The 22,925-nt window shown below is 36.3% G+C and overlaps 1 protein-coding gene across 1 annotated transcript; it reads left to right on the forward strand.

Moving 5' to 3' along the window:
* The first annotated feature begins 16,191 nt into the window (after positions 1–16,191).
* Positions 16,192–18,141, forward strand: LOC121761327 (3-hydroxy-3-methylglutaryl-coenzyme A reductase-like). The gene has a single exon (XM_042156981.1). The coding sequence runs from the start codon at positions 16,332–16,334 to the stop codon at positions 18,027–18,029; it is 1,698 nt and encodes a 565-aa protein (XP_042012915.1). The 5' UTR covers positions 16,192–16,331; the 3' UTR covers positions 18,030–18,141.
* Positions 18,142–22,925: the final 4,784 nt, after the last annotated feature.

Here is a 22,925-nt window from a genome sequence, read left to right on the forward strand (position 1 = left end):
TAATTAAATAGGAATAGGATTTAAATTTGGTAATTTCTTGTAGGAAAAGACTCCTACAAAATAGGTAACAAATAAATTAATCCCACAAGGTAATTGAAAGGTATAAGGGATGAAAATTTAAGGGTCTTAAAGATGGAAAGAATCAAAGTACCAATTAAGTCTACAAAGTAATTTATTCTCCCAAGTATAAGAGAAATTCGAAAATTCCAAGGAATGGGGCAAGGGTCGAAAATCATGGAGAATAAATTAGGAATATTTTGGTTTTGGATTTAATTTGGATAAATATCCCAAAACAATTAATTAAATCCAAGAAAGAAGATATTACTTCCAATAAATAGAAAGGCCGAAAAGAATTGGAATAAAGTGGCTGGCACAAATATGCATGATCCTATTTAATTAAATCCCCCCATTGGAAAACATATCATATTATTCCACATAACTCTCAACCATTAATTTCACACCGGTAACACAATCACATAGAAATCAATTTCCAAAAAATGCATTTCCAAATCAACATCCACATTAATAAAACGAAATAAGTCACAATTTTTAGGGGTGTTACACATTCATTTCACGTCCAACATCAATTGCATAAACATTTCTCATTTCAAAATATTTTACCTTCTCTTTCGTTGAGCGCGGCGAGACGGAATGTTGAGCCTTCAATGAATACTCTTTTAGTCTAGCGAAACGAGTTTAGACTAGATTGAATAAAGACTCTCGGTCCAGAGCGGAAGGAAAAATTGCTCTAATACCATTCTGTCACGACCGCACTTCCTAAGGATAGAAAGTACGGTGAGTTGCGACTAATGGGGGAATAAAGAAGCGGGGAAGAAAGGGGAAAACAACCAATGGGGTACGACATATAGATCAAGAGATGAAACTTTATTACCAAATTATAGTCTGAAATAACGAAGCAACAAAGTTCGTAGGAAAAATAGTCCAACAGAATAAAGATAATATCAGAGTTCTAAAACTTGACGTAGCGGAAGCATTTGAGAGTTGGCTACTACTATGTATGAAGACACAATAGCAACCAGAACATTTATTGAATACGATCTTTGTCCACATGCTCAACATCCTCCGTCCTCGTCAACGCTCAACCTGCACATAGGGAAAACATATGTAGGGGCTGAGTACTTGATGCAATCAGTGAACTCATGCCCGAAATACATTTATCATTTAAGTTATGTCAAGCCATCATTGAGTGAAACTCGGGTTTTACTTTAAAATGCCGAGAACACTAAAACCATTCCATAAAAAGTTGTCTGCAGACAAATATCATCATCATCCCCCATCATGTACCATATCTGAACCATCATGTGAAACGAGAATGTGGCCACAAACTCGATCACTGGACCGGCCGACCACATAGGACGGCTCACGATCCCCATCAGTGTACTAGTCTGAGTAGGGACTCACTCCCTAGTCAGACCCGAATTCGTTAACCATCAAAGTCTAGTAGGACATTATCCTAGTAGACATTCAGATAGACAATTCAAAACATAAAATAAGGCATGACATAACATTCAAACCACCCTTATTTCTCCATATACATATCATTGCAAATAAAAGAGTTTAAGTAATAAAGCCCACCTCAATAGCTTAGAGTTTTCCTTAAAATAGCTTCTCGTTCTGACTTTAGCGTGCGTGCTAACCACCTTTTCAGAAAATACATAAAGTACACATCAATCTCAAAGACGAAAACATTTAGAATGCATGCACTCTAATTAAAGTCTTTTATTTCGTTTTCTCGGTTTTCGTGCATTTTCGATTATTCGGCGGTCGTCCAAGGCGTCGCGTGCGACGCCGGTCGGCCGCTTACGCCCGTTCTTTCCTCCGTTGGCTCCTCGTATTTTCCACGACATCGAAATAAACTTCCAAAAAAAATATTTAAGCGCATAATTAAATTATCGCATTTATTCTTCTTCGCAATTATATTTATTTCGTACTTGGAATAAATTATTTGTACATCGCATTATTCCGAGAATTAATTAAATTATTCCCCACAATTAATTGGAATTATTCTTTACGATTAAGTTTTTCGGCCCACACCTTAATTATCTTCCTCACCTCCTTCTTCCAATTAAATTTTAAAAGCCCCAAAAGAAAGGCCCAACTTAAAATAAATCATCCCCTTAATTAATTGGCCCACACAAAAACATACTAGAGGCCCAAACTCTTTTAAAACAAAAGCCCCATTCTTTTATCACCATCTCATCTCTCTCTCTATCTCTCCCTTTCTCTCTCTCTCCCTCTCTACTCTACTCTACTCTCCTCTCCCAAATCGACAGAAGCAAAAACCGATTCCCCTTCCCGTCGCTCGCTCCGGCTCCCCGCCGCCGTCGGAGCTACTGCTGCTGTACCGTCGGCGAGGAATCGATGTCCACTGCAGCTGCCGTCGCCGTTTCTGTTCGCGACCGCCATTGCTGCTGCACCGTCGGGAGTGCGGCTGTCGCAGAGAGGATGAAACGCCGCCGCTGGAGTCGCCGGGAAGAGCCTCTGTCGTCGCGTCAGTGCTGTCTCGCCGGTGCCGCCACTGGAGATGTCGGGGCGCGGCTGTCCGCCGCCGCCGGCAGCTTCCCCTTTCTCCGGTAACACTCCGAACTACTCCGATTAAACCCGCAAGGTGTATCTTTATTATCAAGTTACGTTCTTTGAGACTTTCGATTGCATACGGCGATTGTTCGATTGGTTTCGATTGTTAATTTGTTAACTTGTTTTGAGTTGGCTAAGGGAGTGGATGTATGTAAAACTATATATGCATAACTGTTTATTTAATCATGCTTTAGGATAGGAAAGAATTATACCTCCAAATTGGTTGGTCTTGGTGGTGAATGGACAAAAATGGTGAAAAATCCTCCTCTTGCTCTCGGCTTCTCTCTCGGCTCTCTCTCTTCGTCTCCCTCTCACTCTCTCTTTTTTTCTTTTGTGTAGTGTAATGTGAGGAAGAGTTTGAAGGGCTAAAGTAATACTTTGTGTGACTCTTGGGTGGAAGAATTGATGGTGGAAGAGGGAAGGTGAAGGAGTGGAAATTGGAGGGTCTTCAAGGGGGGTGATCGGCCGAGAGGGGGGGAGGGGGGGGGGGGGGGGGAAGAAAGAAGAAGAAAAGGTGTTGGGCTTGTTCTCACATTTTAATTAAATTGGTTTTGGGCTCATTTAGTTGTAGGGCCCAATTTGTATAATTATTTATTCGTTGGACTTTTTCAATTGCCATGGCCCAAAGCCATTTTTATAAAAACATTTGGACTCCAATTTTATTTGAGAAGCCCAAGTGTATATACTTTACATTCTCGCATGTCTTTTTATTAATTAAAGTTCAAGGAAAACTTTAATTAATTTCGTCGTTTCCATTTCCAACAAAGATTAAGATAGCCCATTGTAACAATTAGTATTTAAAAAGTACGGGCATTACAGTTCCAGTTTAGTTTAGTTCTGAAATCCCTGATCGAGTGTTTGAATCTTCATTATGTTGAATGACAAAGTGGTTTGTAGTATTTAGTATTTAAAAAGTACGGGCGTTACAGTTACAGTACGGGCATGATTAGGTAGTTAAGTCTTTATTTCATCCTGTCGTTTACTTGGTCCGTTATTTGTTGTCAGCATGATGGGTCCCTTGATCAAGTAGTCAGTCTATTTTCTGCCTAGCGTAATCCAGTAGTTTAAAACTCCCAATTTAAAGCGTGGCAGCAGCCGAACCCTGTTGACTAAACACACACTCAACGCACCAGCTTCCCTGTGGGATCGACCCTGTACTTGCTGCTTTACTGTTAAAGTAGTGCATGTTTGGGAGTTATAAATGTTTACGTGAAAGAGAGAGCACATTGATCAAGTGGCAACGACTATTGCAAACTGATCCACCCGGTTTAGTTATCTTCCCATATAACTTGATCCACACGCGAAATCTCCCCTTCGCCAGTCATTTATTTTCATTTTCCTCTGTTCCTAAAAATTTATCGCCTTTCATTTTTACCATTTATGATAATATAACTCACATTCCACTAACTCATTCTCACTCACATTTTATTATAAAGCTAATACTCCATCTGTCCCATGTTACTTGCATTGTTCCATTTCGGCTCGTCACAAACTACTTATACTATTTTTGGTTTAAGTTAAAATTAAGGTATTTAATTAATATGTTAGTTTAAGTTAAGAGCTTCTTTATTAAGTGATGTCTCATTACATTTAAAATTCTAATTTAATTACACTAAAAATCAATCCTAAATTTACGGCCTAAAATGAAAAGTGCGAGTAACATGAGACGGATGGAGTATATAAAAGTATGACTACATGCCACTAACTTTTTCAACTCACTTTCTAATATATTTCTTAAAATCCGTGCCAAGTCAAATGATGACAAATTATTAAGGACGAAGGGAGTACTATTTTCTAATTTTTGGGAAGGAAAAATTTTCATTTACATAATAATTTTTGATTGATTTTGATCAATCTTAGTAATTTTTAAAACTAGGTAATTAAATCATAATTTTCTTAAATGAGATTTTGTTAGTCAAGTGGAGAGAGAACAAAGTACAGAGGAAAATAACAAAGATAAGTACTTCAATAATTAAATGCTTTAGATTTAAGTATATATATATATTATGTGTATACTAATCAAATACTCTTTCCGTACCATAAAAATAGGGATACTTTTCTCTTTCATTCGTTTCGTTCGTTACATAAAAATAACTTATTACTCCCTCCATCCCACAAAGATTGTCTCACTTTGACCGGGCACGAGTTTTAAGAAATGTAATAAAAAGTGAGTTGAAAAAGTTAGTGTAATGTGTGTCCTACCTTTATATATTACTAGTTTTATAATAAAATGTGAATAGGAATGAGTTAATGGAATATGAGGTCCACTACAAAAAATGGTAAAAAGTGAAATGAGACAAATTTTGTGGGACAAACGGAAATGGAAAAATAGGACAATCTTTGTGAGACGGAGGAGTAGTATTTATGGAAAGTTCTCTTCAACTCATTATCTATGTATATACATTTATTTACAACTTATACCATTAGGGTCCACCATTAAGCACTAATAATAATATGGATCCCAGTATCCACTAACACTATTTTAACTATCATTCTCCTACTCCTCGTTCTTACTTTACTAATTATGTGTTAATTCTCGTGCCGTCCCAAATGTCCTTATTTATGGAATGAAGGGAATATGCAAATTTCACGAGTATTCGTTACTCCCTTCGTGGCTTTGTCCCCCATTATATGTCTCGACTTTCTATTTTGGTTTGTCCTTTATTAATTGTCTACTTTATTATTGTTAATTCTAGTATTGAACTTCATATTCTACTAAATCATTTTTACTCACATTTTATTATAATAATAATAGTATATAAAAGTAGAATTCATGTATATGCTAATTTTTTTAACCAACTCCCTTCGTCCCATTCATGATATGTCTGTCCACCTTTCTTTTTTAGTTTGTCTTACTCAAAGATGTCCATTTTTTTTATATTTCAAATAAATCACTCCCTCCTTATTAAATATTCAACTACATTTTTCTCACACTTATTCTACTTAACAACTACTCCCACTACAAATGTGGATATTTTGAGTGGGATAGAGGTAATACTTTTTTTTATACTCCCTCTGTCGCTCTGTAGTTGAGTAGTACTTCTTTTTGGGTTGTCTCACTGTAGCTAAGTCATTTTCTTTTTGGCAAAAAATAATGTACTTTCTCTTACTTTATTCTTTCTTCATCTGTATACCTTTTTCCTTTCTACTTTATTCTCATTTTACTTAATACATTAAACAATTTCTTAAATCTCGTGCCAGAAACAAACTTCTCTACTACAGAGGGACGGAGGGAGTATTTCTTACTCCCTTCTTTCCATAATAGTGAAGTCATTTTGTAATTTTGGTACGTTCCATAGTAATGGCCTCATTTTCTTTTTTAGTAAAGTCAACACATTTCTTCTCACTTACTCTACCCTCTGTTATTTTGTTATATCTTCATCTCTCTACTATTTTAATTTCATACTTTATTATTCCTTTAATTTAACCCACTTAACATAATTTTTCTTAATTTTCATGCCATTAAGAAATGCCTCCACGAAGGGAGTAAAATTTATGCTTAGTGGATAGATACTGAGGCACATAGAGTATATTATATTGACAAGTCATGTTGCATTCAATCTGAACATAATTGTTAATTATATACTGAATGACTCAATAGTTCAAAATAATTTTTCACTTTGACTCTTAAAAGATAGTATTAAATTTTTTTATTTAAATAATTATTTTACATCAATATATAAAATTATATTTTCTCTTCATTTAACATACAATATAATATCTCCTAAAATCTTCATAATATAATACACCTTCCATCAGTGAATAAGAATCTCATTTCTTTCCGTCACGGGGTTTAAAAAATATTAAGAAAAGTGGTGTAAAAAAGTTAGTGGTATATGGGTCTCATTTGTATTTATTACTGCATCCGTCCTTGAAAATTTGTTACTTATTTTTATTTTCGTCCGTCCCTAAAAATTTGTTATCTTTCACTTTTACCATTTTTGGTAGTAGACTCTGTGTTCCACTAACTCATTCTCAACACATTTTATTATAAAACTAATAAGTATGACACACATGCCACTAACTTTTTCAACCCACTTTCTATACATTCCTTAAAACTCATGTCGGGTCAAATGATAACAAATTATAAGGGATAGAAGAGATAGTTTTAAATGAAATGTGAGTTGAATGAGTTAGTGGAGAAAGTGTGGCATATTACTTTAGTATTATAAATAAATCGGGACTTTTATTCATGGACGAACTAAAAAAGAACTATTATAGCCTGGGCGGAAAAATTAAAACAAAATAAAAAAAATAAAACAAACTAACATTACGAAAAAACTTAAATATGAACTAACATCGTTGAAACAAATTAATCTCATATAAATGTACTACTATAGGAAAAGAGTAATAACCATACCGAGAAAAATTCTTCTTTTTGCAAAGAATCCGTGACACAATAGGACAAGACAATAAGGAATGAATTATAAGCTAGCAAATGATACATATTTATAGACGAAAGGTTGAAAGTATTATGTAAATTACTTGGAACCATGCCTTGAATCCTTGTTCCAAGCATGGAAAAATAAACAATGAATGACTTTAGTTTTAGATAAATAACTAAAAAATAGTAATACGCTAAGCATCGACACGCATACCATCCGATCGTGGAACACACATTCCAATAAGATTACATTGTTTTGTCCACGTTTAATGAGCATAAACATTCATGTACCGCACTTGAATCACTGACGAAGTATTATTAGGCTGTAGATCGTCAAGGAATGTGAATTCCTTGATGTGAACAAATTTTTACTTTTGCCGAAAACTTGTGATGGAGTGAGGGGAGACAGTGAAGAAGTGAAAATCTTGCAAATGATACATATTTATAGATATAAAGCATTGAAAATGAATTATTAATGTGACAGTTACAAAATAATAAGGAACGATTATATTTCTTCTTGTCACTAATTTGAATATTGTGAGTCAGCAAAGTAACTCCTAAAATTGAGTGAGACTAATAATTTGTCAAAATAATTGCCAAAATATACATAAATATAATATGGTGATAAATATACGATTTTGTATGTAATGACCATTGGAAGGAATTAGTTATTCCATAAATATTTGATTTGATCTCATAACTTATAAATATTTCAGAATAAGGACAAAACTTATAAATATTTTTTTAAAAAAAGCCAAAACTCACCTTTTATATATGTATAGATACTAATAGTATATAAAAGTAGAATTCATGTATATGCTAATTTTTTTAACCTACTCCCTCCGTCTTATTCAAGATGTCTATCCACCATTCCTTTTTAGTTTGTCTCACTCAAAGATGTCCATTTTTATATTTCAAAATAAACCACTCCCTCCTCATTAAAATATTCAACTACATTTTTCTCTATACTTATTCTACCTAACAACTCTTCCCATTAAAAAATGTGGACATCTTGAATGGGACAGAGGTAGTACTTTTTTTTATACTCCCTCCGTCACTCTGTAGCTGAGTCGTATTCCTTTTTGGGTTGTCTCACTATAGCTGAGTCATTTCCTTTTTTGACAAAAAAGTACTGTACTTTCTTTCTTCATCTATCTACCTTTTTCCTTTCTACTTTATTCTCCTTTTACTTAACACATTTAAAATATTTTTTTTAAATCTCGTGCCAGAAAGAAACGCCTCTACTACAGAGGGACAGAAGAAGTATTTCTTACTCCCTTGGTTCCATAATAGTGGAGTCATTTTGTCATTTTGGTATGTTCTATAGTAGTGGACTCATTTTTCTTTTTAGTAAAGTTAACACATTTCTTCTCACTTAATTTACCATTTCTTACTTTATTCTATCTTCATCTTTTTACCATTTTCATTTCCTACTTTATTCTTCATTTAATTTAACTCACTTAACATATTTTTTCTTAATTTCAATGCTGAAAAGAATGTCTTCACTACTATAAAATGAAGGAAGTAAAATTTATGCTTGATCAAAGTGGATAGATACTGGGGAACAAAGAGAATATTATATTGATAAGTCATGTTGTTGTATTCAATATATTGATAAGTCATGTTGTTGTATTCAATCTGAACATAATTCTTTATGTTAATTCTATAACTGAATGACTCAAACTATTTCAAAATACGTTTCTTTTCACAAATCATGTTGTTGTATTCAACCTGAACATAATTCTTGATGTTAATTATAAGACTGAATGACTCAAACTATTTCAAAATACTTTTCTTTTCAGTTTGTCTCTTAGTATTACATTTCCTTTTTTTTTAAATAATTATTTTACATCAGTAAATAAAATTATATTTTCTCTTCATTTAACATACACAATAATATCTCCTAAAATCTTCACAATATGATATGCCTTCCATCAGTAAATAGGTATCTCATTTCTTTTCGACACGGGTTTTAAGAAATGTTAAGAAAAGTGAGTGTAAAAAAGTTAGTGGTATATGGGTCTTATTTGTATTTATTACTCTATCCGTCCTGAAAATTTGTTACTTATTTCCATTTTCGTTCGTCCCTAAAAATTTGTCATATTTTACTTTTACCATTTTTGGTAGTGGACTCCATATTCTACTAACTCATTCTCACCACATTTTATTATTAAACTAATAAATAAAAGCATGACCCGCATGCAACTAACTTTTTCAACTCACTTTCTATTACATTTTTTAAAATCCATGCCGGTTCAAATGATGACAAATTATAAGGGACGGAGGGAGTAGTTCAAAATGAAATTTGAGTTGAATGAGTTAGTGGAAAGTATGACATATTACTTTATATTATAAAGAAATCGGGACTTCTATCCATGGATGAACTAAAAGTAGAAAAACGAGACTCATATTCACGAATGAAGGGAATATCTATTATGAAACGGAGGAAATACTAGGGATGGAACCCCTGCTGTTCCAAAAACACAGCATATTGTGTTGTGCACAAAACGCACAATCATAGGCATGAAACGCAGTCCATTTCCTTTTTCTTTTCTTCAATGTTTTCATTATTACTAATGTTAGTACAATTTAAAATACTAAAAAACATTGTAAAATCGAACTATACAAATATTAATTATGTAATCACATCTGAAATAAAATGATTAACTCAAATATTCAAAATTGAATGATTAATATATTCTATAATTTAATATTGAGGAAATCATCAATTATAATAAAATAGTTCAATATATGTAAAGAAATAATGATAACTCATTTTTCAGTTAATCATTTCATTTTAAAAATAATAATAGTGATAAATAATATATTAACAAATTAAATAGATTTTGCAATGTGTTTTATCATTCAAAATTATACTAATAATACGTAGTACTTAGTTGGAGTAATAAATAAGCATGAAAACATTAAAGAAAAGAAGGAAATGGGCTGCGTTTCATGCCTATGATTGTGCGTTTTGTGCACAACACAATATGCTGTATTTTTGGAACAGCAGGGAATCCACCCCGGAAATACTACTTATTTAATGATTACGGACGTAGAAGTCATCCACTCAGTGACGGAACCAGGAATTTAAATAAGCCGGGGCTGAAAATTTTAATAACTATAACAATAGTAAAATATTTAATTTCATATATAACAACATTACAATTTTAAAAAGTATTAAATAATACTCCTTCCGTCCCTCTGCAATAGAGACATTTCATTTTCGGCTCATTTTGAAAAAATGATAATAAATAATTAAAGTAGAGAAAAAGTAAAATAAGAGTGAGAATAATATAAAGAATGCTCTTTTTTATACTCCCTCCGTCCCATAGTAGATGTCACACTTTCTTTTTTAGTTTGTCCCACAAAAGAGGTCACATTTCTTCTTTTGAAAAAAGTTCCATCTCACATTCATTATAAAATTATATTTTCTCTCACCACTCAACACACAAAATAACATCTCCTAAAATCACGTGTTATCTTCCAAGTGTGACATTTATTATGAGACAAATGGAGTATTATTTTCTCTCTTACTTTACTCTATCTTCACTTTAACTATTTAGTATATTTTTTTTTTAAAAATAAGTGCTCAAATGAAACGCATCTACTACAAAGGGAGTAATTTTCTTAGACGAGTTGAAGTAAAAAAAGTTTGTTACTATCAATTTTATATGCTCTATCCACCAATGACAAATCTATTTTAATAAATTTCATAAATACTCCATTCGTCCCAAGGAAGATGACCCCTTCCTTGGACAACACAGAGTTTTATTCAGTTTTATTTTATGTGTTAAAGAAAGTAAAATAAGAGAGACGGGATAAAATAGAGATAAAATGTGTTTCCATTTATAGTAATGAGTCATCTTGGATGAGACAAACAAAAAAGGAAAGTGAGTCATTTTTAGTTGGTGGAGGGAGTACTCTTTATCTTAGTAAATTTAAGATTATTTGGAACTAAGCTTTTTTTCATTATTTGGAGTAATTATGTAGTTTCTGATGATTTGATTTTAATTATTAAGGGTGGAATTAAATTATGATGAAAGTATTTTATACGATGGAGTGTTGGACTACATATTAATTTTTATACCATTTAACGCGTCAAATATTTTTCCTTCTTCCAATGCTAGATATATATCCAAAAAGAATAAGAAAACAGATCTTTTGCGCTCCCCTGTTCATCTTTCTCGCCATTCCTCTTCCTTCTTTCCATAATTCCTCTTTTTGCATACTTCTCTCGGCCTCTTCTCCACTTTGCCGCCCAAATCTTGTGTTCTCCTTCCTAATTCTACTTTCAATTTAAAAAAATCGGGCGGCAGTATTTGCTGGCTCTTGGGGCAGAGACTGGTCGGAGGACGGCTATGTAATGGAGAGTCTGGGTCTGGGGCTGGCGCGGGGGCTTGTCCCTATGTAGTTCCGTCGCTGCATCCACTCACTCAATAGTCACTACATCAGTTACTTGTTTTGAAAATAATGGACTCCCACGATCTGAATGGACTTTAATGCATTTGAATATTCACCAAATTCCATTTCCAAGCAGAACCAACATCACAGCGCCTTCTTTTGACCATCCTGTAAATAATTAGTCATAATTACACGTTTAATACACCGAATATTTAATTTCATTCACACCCAACCCAAATCTCATTTAAAGACTACAAATTGTAGCACAGCCACGAACGAGCTCAGCACCTTCCTTTTGACCACATATTCATCATACTATAAATAGATCATCGTTAAGCATTAAATTCAATTCAATCCACACCAAAAATTTTCAATTAAAGCAGCGAGCAGTGCAATCTATTCCTACTCTGCAACACACAAACACACCTCTATGTCTTTTGCAAAGAGATTATGCAAGCGGTCCGTCGAGTTAGTCGCGCAGTGAACTCAGTGGTCCATTGAGTCAGTCAAACATATCCGATTTCGTTCTGGATTTGAAGCTATCTTATCATTTGCATTCCAAGTTTAAACAAATTCGAAGAGGACGATTTCCAGTCATATAAATATCTCATTCAAGATCAAAATTCAACATTAGATATCAATTATCAAAGATCAAATACTTAGGGAAGTTTAAGGCAAGAAGATGACTGAGGAACTCAAGACCGAATCAACATGTTTTGTCTATTTTATTCATGCTTATGTTTTTAACTATGGTTTTGGTTTACCCATCTATATCAACTAACTATAGATATCTAGGATTTGATAGTAGCTACTCTTATGTTCTTTTAATTACTCTTTTCGTTCTATAAAAATATGTATATTTCAAATGAAACATGAAATAATGCACAATTGGTAAAGTAAGAGGAGATGAGAAGAGTAGTTAAAATAGTAATAGTGGATAGTGAGACTTAGATTGTTATTAATGTTTAATGGTGGACCCTAGTTGCATAAGTTATAAATAAATTAGTCTATATGAATAATGAGTTGTGGGCAACTTTCTATAAATTAAAATGCTCATAATTTTATTGGACAGATAGAAATGTAAAATGCACATATTTTTATAGGACAAATGGAGCATTTAATTATGATATCAATATCTGATTTTATATACAGTTTTATTTGTTACTATAGATAATGCTTTTGATATTATGACAAACTACTATATGACCAAGTGGTATGCAATTCTCTTTAAATTAATTGGAAAATATTGACACCTGACATATTTTAATATCTTTAGATCAATAAATCCAATAAATATGAATGGTTTTTAGTTCTATTTTCGAGGTGGTCTAATTTAATACTACATGTATAATCAGAGTTAATTTCAAGTATTATGCTAATTAAATTCACTATGGTATTCGAATTGGAACACAATAAGACACTAATGTTCATGTATTAATTTGGAAACCAAACATAAGAGAAGTTTGACTAATCAAAATCTAGTAGATCAATAAAAATTGAATAGAAAGTATTCCTTTTGTCCGAGATTAGGATTCCTATTTTTTTCATTTTGGTCTGTCCACGAATAGAAGATCTGTTTCATTTTTACTATAAATGGTAATAGGTCTCACATTTCACTTATAACTCGTTCTACTCACATTTCATTTAAAACTAATAAATATATCGGTTATAACCACCCCACTAACCACCCTACTAATCATGTTTTCAATCCAAATTTGGCCTTGGTTCTACATTTAAGATTGGTTCTACATTTAAGAATGGTTCTATCTTGATCACAACCCTATATATATATATATATATATATATATATATATATATGGTCTTGTTAGGTTGAGATTTTTTAGCTTAATTGAGAATTGAGATGCATTTTCAGCCACTCATTTTGAAATGTCAACTATAAGTAGATTATATCAACTAAGGGTATTATCGTCATTTCATTTCAATAGCCAGAATATCAAATGTCAACAACTCGTATTAAAATGTCAACAACTAAAAAAAATTTATTTTTTTATTTTTTTTAAATTTTTTAAAAAAAAATTTAAATTTTTTTTTAATTTTTTAATTTTCACGCGATGTCAACTACGATGTGTAGCCTGCACATCAAATGTCAATAGCCCTGCACATCAAATGTCAATAGCCCTGCACATCAAATGTCAACAGCTTATAGTTGACATTATATGTGTATAGGTGATATGAATCATATATGTAGTTGACATTATATATGTGCAGTTGACATGAATTGTATATGTAGTTGACATTATATGTGTGTAGTTGACATGAATTGTATATGTAGTTGACAAAAAATAAAAAATAAAAAAAAAATAAAAAATCGAAAAAAAAAATTAATTTTTTTTAAAAAAATAAAAAAATATTTATTAAATAAAATGTATGATGAAATTACCATTCTGCCCTTTCACAATTAATTAATGTAAAAATATTTTCCATGTGGTAAATTCTGGACCACTCATTTAATAAAAATGAGTGGCTAATAATGCATCTCAATTCTCAATTAGGCTAAAAAATCTCAATTGATCACAACCCTATATATATATATATATATATATATATATATATATATATAGGGGTGTGATAAAATACAAATAATACAAACTATACAAACTTTAATCCTACTCACTTAATACAATTAATCAACGGTTAATATAAGAGATTTTTCTAATGTCAACATTTCCTACAAATCTGTACACTCCGTTGACATCGAACAGTCAGAATTTGTACACCCCCGTTGACAGAATTTGTACACCCCGTTGACATCAGCCCCGTTGACAGAATTTGTACACTCCGTTGACATCAGCCCCCCCGTTGACAGAATTTATACACTCCGTTGACATCAGCCCCTGTTGACATCAACCCCCGTTGATATAATTTGTACACTCCGTTGACATCAGTTTGTATAGTTTGTATTATAGAGAGTTCGTATTTGATCACACCTCTATATATATATATATATATATATATAAAAGTGAGACATATGTTCCATTAACTTTTTTGTACCCACTTTCCTTAACCTTCTTAAAACTATTGCTGAATAGAAATAAGACTCTTATTCACGAACAAAGAAAGTAAAACTTCATCTTACTTTAATAGATCATTTTTTATTCGGAATGAGATTTTATGCAACATATCCTTATTAGAGCTAAGGACCTTGTAGTTAGCTTCACTCGAAGAACTTCAACATTAATAACCCAAGTAACCAAATTGCCCAGCTTCGCTGCTTTGGCGGGTTGAGACGCTTATATTTTCTTTCTTCAATAGTATAGTCTTTTGGCATTTTTCTTCCTCTTTCCCTTGCTTCTCGTTCTTCCTACTTCTTTCTTGTGCACTCTTCACCAGCATTCAGTTCATTCTAAGTTATAAACTTTTCAGACAAATTAGTTCCATTTAAAGCACAAACGGTGATCAAAACAATTGATAAAAATCGACGTATCATGTACACAGCGATTATATCGGTCAATATAGACAGTTGTCTCATTTTCTATTTAAACGAATTAGAAAATATTGACACATGACCTGTTTTGATGTCATTACATCAATAAATTTAATTAATAAATAATATTGGTTCTTAGTTGTATTTTAGAGGTGGTTCTAATTTAATTACTACATATATAATGTCAGAGTTGATTTCATGTATTATGCTAATTACATTCACCATTGTATTAGAATTGGAACATGCTAATTAAGTACATTAATGTTCATCAATTTAATTTGGATAGTAACCATATAAGAAGTTTGACTAATTAAAATCTAGTAGATCAATTAAAATAGAATAAAAATTATATCAAATTTGGACATGCATGTATAACATATTTAATTGATTTGTGCGATTAACTCTACCTGATTGAAATTTTCAATTCAAGTAATCCATGGTATTTTAGTGGAGAATTATAACCAAAATAAAAGTATTAGTTTTTGGCAGCATTAGTTTTGGCCATATTTAGGGTAATGTAATTCAAAACAACCTAGTTAATGGAATACTCCCTTCATCCCATAGAAATAGAAACATGTCATATTTCCATTTTCGTCCATCCCGTAGAAATAGTCCGTATCTATTTATGGAAAAAAATTTCTCCTTTTTTTTCCTTTATCATATATGGGCCCGATAATACATTACACAATTTCAACTACTTTTTTTTTCTCCCTTACTTTATCAATTACACGTTAAAACTCGTGTCAATCCCAAATAACCAATTTCTACGGAGGGAGTATAACAGAAGATTGTTCAATTAGAGAAAACAGACGGAATTTTCAAAGCGAAGTGCGATGACTAAACTCGAATGAATAGGCGATTAGATAATTACTACTACTGCATGGTTTAAGTTAACCCGGTGTTGGTAGAATACACAATTTTACCAATGTGAATGAAAAGGAAATTGAAGAGATTTATATGCTCTCTTTGTACGATCGAATATGTGTATCTTAGTCTGCAAGCAATTTATAGAAGTACACGAGATATGTACCTGGGTACTGAACAAATGAAGTGAAAGAAATGTTAATGATTTAAGATAAGAAGCAGCATAGCAATTGGCAGCGAGTATTACCTAAAGTTAGAACTATGCACGTATTCAATGAAGTAAACTATTAGTCAGAGTTATACGTGTAATGCATTTGACTATTGAATTGACACACATGGCACTACGCCAATTTACTCGTTCTTTCATAATATTCGCTCCCAAAAATTAATTTAAAGACTACAAATTGCAGCACAACTTTCGAAGCCACGAACGAGCTCAGCACCTTCCTTTTGACCACATATTCATCATACTATAAATAGATCATCGTTAAGCATTCAATTCAATTCAATCCACACCAAAAATTTCCAATTAAAGCAGCGAGCAGTGCAATCTATTCCTACTCTGCACTCCCTTGCTCTGCAACACACAAACACACCTCTATTTCTTTTGCAAAGTGACCTAACATTAATCAAAAAATGGAAGGCCGCCTCCGCCAGTCAAAGTCTAAAGCGGCAGCCGCAGCCGCAGCCGCTGATGAGAAGGCATCCGACGCCGTATCGGTACCAGTGTACCTGACAAACGCCTTCTTCTTCACTGTGTTCTTCTCGGTGGTATACTTTCTGCTTCTCCGGTGGCGGGAAAAGATCCGTAACTCAACACCTCTCCACGTGGTTAGTCTCTCTGATATTGGAGCCATCGTGACGTTCGTGGCCTCATTCATCTACCTTGTTGGCTTCTTCGGCATTGGCTTCGTCCAGTCCATCATCATTCCCCGCGCTCCAATTGACGAAGATGACGAGGAAGAATTCGACCGGTTGATGGTGAAAGAGGATTCACCGAAACTCCCCTGCGCTGCAGCCGCTCCCGCTCCCAAATCCGACGATGATATTCTTAAGATTGCTAAGAAGACTGAGGTTAGCGCCGACGACGAGGAAATTATCAAGTCGGTAGTGGAGGGGAAGATCCCCTCTTATGCTCTAGAATCAAAGCTGGGAGACTGCCACCGTGCGGCCGCCATCCGCCGCGAGGCATTGCAACGCATCACAGGAAAATCCCTGGAGGGGCTGCCGCTGGAGGGCTTGGATTACGAGTCGATTCTTGGACAGTGCTGTGAAATGCCTGTGGGGTATGTGCAGATTCCAGTGGGCATTGCTGGGCCGCTGTTGTTGGACGATTGTGAGTACTCTGTTCCAATGGCGACCACAGAGGGCTGTTTAGTAGCCAGCACCAACAGAGGGTGCAAAGCTATATATGCCTCCGGAGGGGCCACCAGCTCCCTTTACAGAGACGCCATGACAAGGGCTCCTGTCGTCCGCTTCTGCTCTTCCAAGAGGGCTGCTCAGCTTAAGCTTTTCCTTGAAGATCCTCTTAATTTTGAGACCCTCTCCCTCGTCTTCAACAGCTCCAGCAGATTCGGAAGGCTGCAGAGCATCAAATGCGCCGTCGCTGGCAAGAATCTCTACATTCGATTCTCATGCAGCACGGGCGACGCCATGGGAATGAATATGGTTTCTAAGGGTGTTCAAAACACCTTGGACTTCCTTACCAACCAGTTCCCTGATATGGATGTCATGGGTATTTCTGGAAACTACTGCTCCGATAAGAAGCCTGCTGCAGTCAACTGGATTGAAGGGCGTGGCAAGTCAGTTGTGTGTGAGGCCGTAATCCAAGGAGACATTGTCAATAAGGTGCTCAAGACTGATGTTGCTTCCTTGGTGGAGCTTAACATGCTCAAGAATCTCACTGGCTCCGCTGTGGCTGGAGCTCTTGGGGGCTTCAATGCTCATGCTAGCAACATTGTATCTGCAATCTACATAGCCACCGGACAGGATCCAGCACAAAACATTGAGAGCTCCCACTGCATAACCATGATGGAAGCTGTCAACGATGGCAAGGACCTTCACGTCTCAGTCACCATGCCTTGTATTGAGGTCGGGACAGTGGGTGGTGGCACTCAACTCGCCTCTCAGTCCGCTTGCCTCAATCTGCTCGGTGTCAAGGGAGCCAATAAGGAGGCTCCTGGATCCAACGCCCGCCTTTTGGCCACCATTGTCGCCGGCTCAGTTCTTGCAGGAGAATTGTCTCTCATGTCTGCCATCGCAGCCGGCCAACTAGTCAAGAGCCATATGAAGTACAACAGGTCTAATAAAGATGTTGCCAATATCAAGTCTTGAGTTGATGAATGAAAAGGACTAGTGAGACTCTTGTTTTCATACAATAACAATGTTAACCATTATAATAATAATGAAGGGGATAGACTCAATCAAATACTAGCTACAAACTTTTCATTTCGTTGTTGATTCTATTCAATCAGTTATTCTTTGGTAAAATGTGTCGTTGGCCTTTGTTATTGTCTGTAAGGAACTCTATCAATTCAATAATATTTTATGGATTTCTTTGTATAAAACTTTTTTTAATCAAAAACGCCTTTTATGGGCGGGAGGTTTAGGCAGACCTCCAACCCGTAAATAAGATCAAAATGTAATGTTCCAAAAACATGATTTTAGCCCAAAGGTGACTAAGATCTAAACAAGAACATGAAGATGCAAAATAGAGGTCCCACAAATCGAGATCCTCCGTGCTATCAAGTGGAAAGAAACCGACTAATTATATAAGAGGAAGAAAAGAAAAACTATCAAAACCAACCACCAAAAAAGCTGGATCAACCCACATCTCTACGTCGAAAACGGAAGTTAGGATATCCCAGCTGGTCCATCCTAACCAGCGCCTTCAGATACTGAGGCGCAGAGATTGGATCATAGTAAATAAGGGCAGGGGTCTGAACCCCCCTACCTGCAAGAAAATCGACAGCCCGGTTCCCTTCTCTATAGATGTGTGAGAACAGAACATGCCGCTGAGAAGTCATACTCCGGATCAAAGCCATGTGACGTCTAAAATCCGCAGTGCCAAGCTGTCCAGATGACAACAAGGTAACCAGAGCCGCTGAGTCAAGCTCAATCCAAATGTGTGTCGAAAGCTCCATAGCCATCTCGAAACCCCGAATCAGAGCCAACAACTCCACCTCAGAGCTCGATGATGCGGCTATCGGAGCACAGAAGGCACGCACGAGTCCTCCATCAAAATCTCGAACCAATCCTCCCTCCCCCGCCTCCAGTGTCGATGTAGAGAAGGCATCGTCGGTGTTTAGCTTCACCCAAGGGGCATCAGGGGGATACCATAGGACCATGAGTGACCGTAGAACACGCTGTCTGGGGGAGAAAGACATGAAATCAACCGACGGCGAACATCCCCTCCAGTGGGTCAGGGTGATCTTGTCGGCCAAAACAAGCACGTGCAGGTGGTGAGTGACCTGCCAAATAACATGAGAGTGACGAAAAGGACAACCACCATGCTTGCAGTCGTTCCTCTCCGTCCAAAGAAACCAAGCAATCAAACAGGAAACAAGAAAACTAATATGTAAGGTGGGAGCCCTCTGGAAAGAGGACCTCCGCCAGTGACCTAGTCTAAGTGCAATATCAGTGTTCGTGTGAATCGGTGTGTGTGAGGAAGGAAACCAGGCATCAAAATACTCCCATGCAGAAATCGCCGATTGACTAAAAAAAAAGACATGACTAAGAGACTCGACTGAAGGAGACCGACAACACTGACACCTAGACGCTAACTCAATCCCCCTCCTCTGCAACTTCTCATCCACTAGCAACCTACCAAACAACAACCTCCAAATGAACACCGAGATGGTAGGGGTCAACCCTTGATTCCAGATGATCCCTAAAATCTCCCTCTTCGGCAGTTTAGTCCGGATGCTTTCCCAGGCTGAGGTCACAGAGAACTCGCCATGGCTAGTCAGACTCCACCGCCTCACATCCTTCGCCCCCAACTCGATGCGTGGCTGTGATCTGGTCTAATACATCTGGAGGTACGCCAAACCTGAAAGATAAACTGTGCAGCATATCCTCATCCCATGCCTGATCATGCCAATATGATGCAACGGCCTGATATTGAGGAGGATCAATTCCCGGGACGCACAGACTCCGGATGGGGCTAGCCCCAAGCCAGACATCATCCCAGAAGCTGAACGAATATACTCATGCATGTATGACCAAATACGACGCAAACGACGCTAAGTAGAACTATCATGCGACCAACAAGGGGATGTATGCAAATGATAAGGGAGGATACTGTACTTCTGGGTCATGAACTGGGCCCAGAGAGAGTCCTGAGCTAGTAGTCTCCACCACAGCTTGAACCCAAAAGCCACTGCCACTTCCCTGAAGTGGCGAATACCCAAGCCACCGTCATCAAAAGGCAAGCAAATCTGTTTCTAAGAAATCTAGTGTAGCTTCCTCTTCTCTCCAACTGTACCCCAAAAATATCTAGCCAGAATCTGCTCCAACTCATCCAGAAAGCCAAGCAGAGGGTTTATAACCTGTAAGATGTGAAGCGGGATGGCGGCGAGGGTGCTCTTAATCAAAGCAAACCGACCCCCAAAAGCAAGGTGTCGATAGGACCAACTGTGGATTCTGTCCATGAGCTTCTGCCTAAGGGGCCAAAGATGATCTGCCCTCTTCGCTCCTCTGAAGATCGGGACCCCAAGGTATGTGAAAGGCATCACCCCTCTCTGAAAGCCTCCAACCTCTTTAACAATGCTAGCAAACTCCATGTGCTCGGTCGCCAAATAGAATTGTGTCTTCCCGTTATTCACCTTCTGACTAGACACAGCAATGTAGTGATCCAGGCATCCAACCAACCTTTCCACTGCGGATTTCTTTGTATAAAACTTGACAACCTCTCTTCTGTTGGATAAAATGTTAATTATATTTTTAGCTTAATCTGCTCAAAAAATACAAGTCTACAACTAATGTTATTTTTACAAAAGGAATTGAATTACAGAACTTCTCCATCCGTCTTATTTCATCTTTGGAGAACTAACCTAGACTAGGTGATTCTTTGTGACTAGTTTGTGTTGTATGTATGAACAATATCTCCTTCGAATCCAAGCGTGCGTGTTCTCCATTTGTCCACGGTGGTAATTGTATTTAAGCCATGCGTGGCTAATTTTTTGGATTACTTCTAATTTGTAGTATGAATTGTTTGGATTTTAATTCTCTAGACGATGAATTTCCTATTTCTAGCAATGTAATTCTTTTTTATGGAGTTTATTTTTATTTGTATGATTTAGCATGTTACTTTTTAATATAGTAGTGGCCTTAACTGTGGTGTCTCTTTAACTCAGAGTAAGGAGCAGACATAGTTAAGAAACTCTAGGCTAAAACAATTCAGGGAATAGCTTCAGAGCGTCTGGGTCTCATTTCTCTTGGGAGTCATGCCCTAGGTTAATCATACCTCGGGCCAAAGCTGATGGGGTTGGTGATAAGGCTCGTTTCATGCATTGGTTTTGGGTTAAAATTCCGTCTTTTTGGAATCTAATGTATGTTTCTAAGTTCAGGTGTGTAAGAAATCTGTCGGACCCAGGAGTTTGTGTTGATTGACCTGGCAGATGCAAAAGAGTTGATTTTGAAGTGGAAACCTTGTACTCGTCGCTCGGACATAGGAGAATCAAGAAGATGGCGACAGAAGCAGAATGGAGCTAGAGCAGGCTTTAAAAGATCCTACTCAGGGGTACAACCGTCAATTCACGGAGAGGATACCCTAGGGATCAGAGTCTCACCTATATAAAGACCTCAACATTGAAGAAGGAGGAGGATCTTTCTCTTCAACCATCATCCATCTCTCATCCATTTCCAGACATTCACTTCAAAAATACACTTCAGTTTACTATGCACTTGGATATGGGGTGATTTCCGGCTACCGTGGTGGTTCTAGTTCATTTTGCTGTTGTGTAACACCGTCTTACGTGGGCGAAGAAACAATATTTCATTTCTTGCTCTAGATTACTTCTCGTTCTTAAGTATTTGCTGGTTTTGAGCTTGGTAGTTGTTGTTTCTGACTTGGATTTGAAAGATTTGAACTTAGTTGTTAATATTATGGAAATTTCTGTTGGTTTTTGCTGGATCTTGCTGAGTTGATGTTTGTTTGTTGTTTTTGTACCTCATTTTTGCTGTTTGTTGGATGTCTGGAGTTGGAATCTGTTGGATTATTATTGGAGGTTGTGGATCTGATTGTGGAGACGTTGGGATTTTGTGAATCGTAGTGGATCTGGAGTTTGCTGTTTAAATGCTGCATGATTATGGCTGTTTACTGTTCGTTCTTATATCCACTAGGTCCAGTAGTTTAGATCTGTTGAGTTTAGCCTTTAATTCTTTGTTTAATTTCAGATCTGGAACTTGCTCTGTTTTCATGATGTTTATTACTCTGTTTTATTCTGTTTTCCCGTTGGATTCCCCACTTTCTGCAATTTGTCTGTTCTCTCTGCCTTATCCTTCTACTTTTCTGCAGTTTTTCAGCACCTGGCCACTTAGGGAAATTTGGTCCCCACTTTCTGTGCTAGTTTGTCTGTGCCATACGTGTTTGTTTCTTGGACCCAGTAGATAGAGTAATCTAGTTTTGATTTCCCAAGTCCAGTAGTTTAAATACTCGACCCACTTGTTGTGTGGTAGCAGCCAATCCCTCCCAAAACATCTCGAATGCAGTTTCGTAGCACGTCTGTCCTCATGAGATTGATCCTTTAATTCCCTATACTAGCCAATAGTATAGTGGGTTGAGGTTTTTGAAGCAAGAAAGTGTGTCCAACGACCATTTCTGATAGATTCATGATCTCCTAGACCCTGTGATCTAGCGAATCCTCTGGACCTGTTGGATTGAGAAATATCAATTGCACACCACTCTTTCTAGCATGCAACTTCAAATGGCGCCGTTGCCGGGGATGGATGGTGTTATTTGTGTGTTTCTGATGTTTTGGTGTAAATAGTTAATTTACACTGTTTTCTGTTGTTTTTCTTTTTCAGTTTATGAGTAGAGGCTCAAGGTTTGGACACTAGACCAACTCACCCAGTTGGAGAGACGCCCAATCTAGTTGGCAGGTCAAGAGAGCAGTATTCCCTGTCACCACCAAGTCAGGGTTAACAACAGGAGATCCAGCCCAGTTGAGTTCGGAAAGTGACGAAGACCCAACCTCACTAATCAAAGAAGAAGTAGAGTCATCTTCAGAC

The sequence above is a fragment of the Salvia splendens genome, chromosome 13, assembly GCF_004379255.2.
Source record: "Salvia splendens isolate huo1 chromosome 13, SspV2, whole genome shotgun sequence".
Classification (NCBI taxonomy): Eukaryota; Viridiplantae; Streptophyta; class Magnoliopsida; order Lamiales; family Lamiaceae; genus Salvia; species Salvia splendens.